Below are 5,095 nucleotides of genomic sequence, written 5' to 3' on the forward strand. Positions count from 1 at the left end.
ACTGTGCACTTATATGCCCAAGCTGTGTTTTCTAATAAACTGTTTTATTTTATAATGTGATATGCAGAAACAACAAAATGAACTTGAAAGTCACCATAATACTGAGATAAGAAAGCTAGAGGAAAAACACTATTCTGAAGATTAATGCTGATTATTTGTGAAAGACGCACCTCCTATGACTGCAATACATATGCGTAACCATTAGGGATTGGCCTTTCAGTCTGTATAAAAATTACAAGTCCTTCTTATACAGTCAGTTAATCCAGATCTGCTCTACTTTATTATCTCCATTCTTTAGCTAGTTAGGTAGATGGAGTCAGTTTTCACCCTTTTGCATGTTGTAATGACCATTGTTAATTTTTACAGAGCTAATGGAACTGCTTGTACCATAAGAACAACATCTTCAAACCCACCACTTTGGAAAGATGGTGATATCATAATTGGAGGGATTTTCCCATTACATAGCAGCTGGGAGACAACAGATTTATCCTATTTGGTCATGCCACCACCAGTGAAGTGCATGAGGTAAGCAGCATAAAAAGGAGCATTTAAGACATGGTTTAAACATGCATTACATGAAACAATATTACACGATTAACAAAACAGAGCATATTTCTCTGAATTTCTTGAAAAGTCTTGATATTACAGCCTTGCAGTCTGCACAGTCCTTAATCTTTGCAATAGATGAAATCAACAACAATAGATCTTTACTGCCTGGAGTTTCATTGGGCTACAAGATCTATGATACATGTAGTTCAGAAACAATAGGCATTAAAATAGCTATGGCACTTATGAATGGAAATATCACAGCCTCAGATGAGCCCTGCACAAAGCCAGCCCAGGTGCAAGCCATAATAGGGGAAGCCTTTTCATCTGTGTCTATGGCTATAGCCAAGAGTATAGGACCTTTCAGCATTCCCTTAGTAAGTATTTATGCAATTTATTTTTTAAATGGGGCCAAGTAGGACAAAAATATTCTTGTATAACTGCATTAGTCACACATAATGTTGTGAATAATTTCATGTTATTTACTTTAGATCAGTCACTATGCCACCTGTGAGTGTCTGAGTGACAAAAGGAAATATCCCTCCTTTATGCGCACTATTCCCAGTGATTACTATCAGAGCAGAGCACTTGCAGAGATGGTAAAGCACTTTGGCTGGACCTGGGTGGGAGCAATAAGAAGAGATGATGACTACGGTAACAATGGGATGGCTTCATTTACTGAATTTGCAGAACAGCTGGGTGTCTGCATAGAATATTCTCTTCCATTTTTTAGAACCTATTCACAAGAAAAAGTAATAAGAATTGCTGAGCAAATCAAAAGATCCACATCACGAGTGATAGTGGGATTCCTTGACACCTGGGATCTGGAGATTTTGCTGCATATATTTTTTGAACACAACATTACTGGATACCAGTGGGTGGGAACAGAGGCCTGGATCTCTGATTCAGAACTTGTTGCATTAGATGAGTATAACATGCTGCAAGGAGCTATCGGGCTAGCCATTCCCAAAACAAGAGTAACAGGTCTAAAGGACTTCATTCTAGATATAAAATCACTGGAATCTTCAGGTGACATTTTTATTCAGTTATGGGAGACACTTTTTAAGTGTAAATACACCACTCATAATGAATCCGATGATGCACCAGTGTGCACAGGAGAAGAGAAATTATCTGAGGTGACGAACACTTTCACTGACATGTCCCTGATGCCGATTTTCAACAATGTCTATAAAGGAGTTTATGCGATTGCCCATACACTACACAACCTTCTTGGTTGCAAACAAATTTGTCATACAAAGAAGCAGCCTGATCCTTTGACAGTGAGCAAGATATATATATTTTTTTATAATTCCACACTTTATCTTTAGAGCTTTGGCACATACATAATGACACAATGCACAAATTCAACAGCATCTATAACTTCCAATTATGGGAACAGTCCAGAACTTTTGGGGAAAAAAAATGTTTACCATTTTAGGGATATATAAACTTTGCCCTATTTTCCTCTATTTTTAAGTTTTTAGAACACCTCAAAAGGATTCGATTCAATACGAAAGATGGTGAAGAAGTTTATTTTGATGAAAATGGTGACGTAATTGCAAAATATGAGATTATAAACTGGCAAGCAAACAAAGAATCCAAAAGTGAATTAATCACTGTTGGATATTATGATGCCACTTTCCCTGGTCAGGATCGTCTAATAATAAACATAGCCAATATTGTGTGGGCAAATAATGCCACAAAGGTTAGTAAAAGACAAAATCAATTGCACAGTGGTTTCAATAAATGGAATTCACATCAGTCAGTTCCTACAACATATTGTTGAAAGTTATTTGTTAATACAATTATAAAATTAAATTATTAGTGTTATTGTTGTTACAGACCTTTTGTTAAAGGTATTAAAATCATTTTTTTCTTTTTTTTTTTAACTTGCATTTTCCCTGAACATAGGTGCCAGTATCTGTGTGCAGTGAGAGCTGTCCTCCTGGAACAAGGAAGGCTGTACAGAAAGGAAAGCCCATCTGCTGCTTTGATTGCATACAGTGTGCTGAAGGACAGATCAGTAATATGACAGGTACAAACACAAACCATCAATATAAACACACAAATATAAACCAAAACATTTTCCCCTTTTTACTGTTATGAACATAATTTTTTGAAAGCTTGGGATATTCAGGTATGAATTCCAGGGCCCATATTCATGTTGAAAGTGCTATTGTGTTTAAAATTACTAAGACTCAGACCGAGGAGTTACATTACTGAGTTACATTATCAGACGAGATTCAGTGTTTGGTAGGATCCACATTTCCGGATGATATTCATTTTATGACACTATCATAAAACAGCATCATGTCAATATTAGTTTAAATATAATTATTTCATTGTTTTGATGCACATTAAATGTGTTTCTATATTATTGTACATCATATACAGCTATATATTATTTTTAGATGTGCAGTACCAGTCAAAGGTTTGGACACACCTACTTATTCATAGACTTTTCTGTATTTTTACTATTTTCTACATTGAACAAGATAGAGGACATCAAAACTATGAAAGAACACATGGAACATGTGTGGGATTATGTGCTAAACAAAACAACATTAAAAATATATATGTTTGTTATTTTAGAGTCTTCAAAGTAACTACTGTTTACCTTGATGACAGCTTTGTACACCATTGACATTATCTTGACCAGGTTCACAAGGTAGTCACCTGGAATGCTTTTCAGTTAACAGGTGTGCCTTGTCAAAAGTTAATTAGTGGACTTTTTTGCCTTCTTAATGTGATTGATACATCAAACAGTCAATAGTAAATAATAAAAATACAGTAAACAGCCTTATTCAACAACTATAGTAATTAATTTTATGTCAAGAACCACTCAATTAGGTAAAGAGAAATTACAGTCCCTCATTACTTTAAGACATGAAGCGTATTTTAATTAATAATAATAAAGAAAAAAACATTGAATAAAAGGTGTGCTCAAACTTTTAACTGGCACTGTATTTGTAAGAGTAGAACACTATTCTCCATATTTGTCAGCAGTTGTGTTTGATTTTGTACTCTGGATTAGCTTGCTAAATATGGGACCAGATGATGGATTCCCTGTTTCTACTGTGAGATATATTGAAAAGGATGTATTATTCTGTAATATATTGTGCTTATTATGTCTACTGTCTTTCCAAGGTCTTTTCATTCTGTATATTTTCTTTCCTACGCTACAGATTCTATTACATGTAAACAGTGTTATCAAGACTACTGGCCAAATCTATACAGGGACAAATGTGTACAAAAGGAAATTGAATATCTATCGTATGAAGAAACTATGGGAATTTTGCTAACAGCTGTTTCTATTGCTGGTACATTTATAACAATGGTAATAACTATAATTTTCTTTAGATATAAAAATACCCCAATAGTCAAAGCCAACAACTCTGAACTGAGCTTTGTGCTGCTCTTCTCTCTGACACTGTGTTTCCTTTGTTCACTTACTTTTATTGGTCAGCCCTCTGAGTGGTCCTGTATGCTGCGCCACACAGCGTTTGGGATCACCTTCGTCCTTGGCATCTCCTGTGTTCTGGGGAAAACAATAGTAGTGTTAATTGCTTTCAGGGCTACACTTCCAGGGAGTAATATCATGAAATGGTTTGGACCTTCACAACAAAGACTCAGTGTTCTTTTCTTTACTGTCATACAAGTCCTTATTTGTGTGCTTTGGTTAACAATATCCCCTCCTTTCCCATTCAAAAATCTGAAGCTTTATAAGGAAAAAGTAATTCTAGAATGCCATTTGGGCTCAGCCATAGGTTTCTGGGCTGTGCTGGGTTATATTGGAATTTTAGCATTTTTATGTTTTGTATTGGCATTTCTGGCTCGGAAGTTGCCTGACAAATTTAATGAAGCCAAATTCATCACATTTAGCATGCTCATATTTTGTGCAGTGTGGATCACTTTTATTCCAGCTTATGTCAGCTCTCCTGGAAAGTTCACTGTAGCCGTTGAGATATTTGCAATTTTAGCATCAAGCTTTTCTTTGCTATCTTGTATCTTTTTCCCTAAGTGTTACATAATTATACTGAAGCCAGAGAGGAACACAAAAAAGCAAATTATGATAAAAGTCCCAGGTAAGTGACTCAAAAGGATCTGGAGACAGTGGCCCCTTAGAATATTTTGTATTTCTGTTTTGGTATTTCCCTATATTAAGGTACACTTTAAAAGTTTTACATAATTTACTATTTCGTTATTTGGATTATTTGGTAATATGATTTTTCAATTTTCAAAATATATTACTCCTATCAAAAGAATGCACTATTAATGTGGTGGTGGTGGTGAATATTTTTTTAAAGAAACAGCACATTTGCATTAACCATTATCCATCCATCCATCCATCCATCCATTATCTATACTGCTTATGTTTCAGGGTCATGGGGGAAGCTAAAGCCAATCCCAGCTGATTTAGGGTGAAAAGTGGGGTACACCCTGGACAGGTCCTCAATCTATTGCAGGGCTAACACAGAGACAAACAACCACTCACACTCACATTCACACCTATGAGCAATTTAAAAGTAGCCCATTGACCTAATCCGCA

General features: G+C 35.5%; 1 protein-coding gene across 1 annotated transcript; it reads left to right on the forward strand.

The window, feature by feature from the left end:
- Positions 1-310: 310 nt before the first annotated feature.
- Positions 311-4,639, forward strand: LOC132888381 (extracellular calcium-sensing receptor-like). The gene is made up of 6 exons (XM_060924435.1): positions 311-525; positions 635-923; positions 1,038-1,826; positions 2,024-2,251; positions 2,458-2,581; positions 3,732-4,639. The coding sequence occupies exons 1-6, from the start codon at positions 311-313 to the stop codon at positions 4,637-4,639; spliced, it is 2,553 nt and encodes an 850-aa protein (XP_060780418.1).
- Positions 4,640-5,095: the final 456 nt, after the last annotated feature.

The sequence above is a fragment of the Neoarius graeffei genome, chromosome 6 (genome assembly GCF_027579695.1).
Source record: "Neoarius graeffei isolate fNeoGra1 chromosome 6, fNeoGra1.pri, whole genome shotgun sequence".
NCBI classification, from domain to species: domain Eukaryota; kingdom Metazoa; phylum Chordata; class Actinopteri; order Siluriformes; family Ariidae; genus Neoarius; species Neoarius graeffei.

Bases quoted from the DNA above. Each gene is read 5' to 3' on its own strand.
- LOC132888381 (XM_060924435.1), top strand. From the start codon at position 311: ATGGAGTCAGTTTTCACCCTTTTGCATGTTGTAATGACCATTGTTAAT. The intron at 1,827-2,023 runs GTGAGCAAGATA...TCTATTTTTAAG, and splicing joins AGCAGCCTGATCCTTTGACA to TTTTTAGAACACCTCAAAAG. The intron at 2,252-2,457 runs GTTAGTAAAAGA...CCCTGAACATAG, and splicing joins GGGCAAATAATGCCACAAAG to GTGCCAGTATCTGTGTGCAG.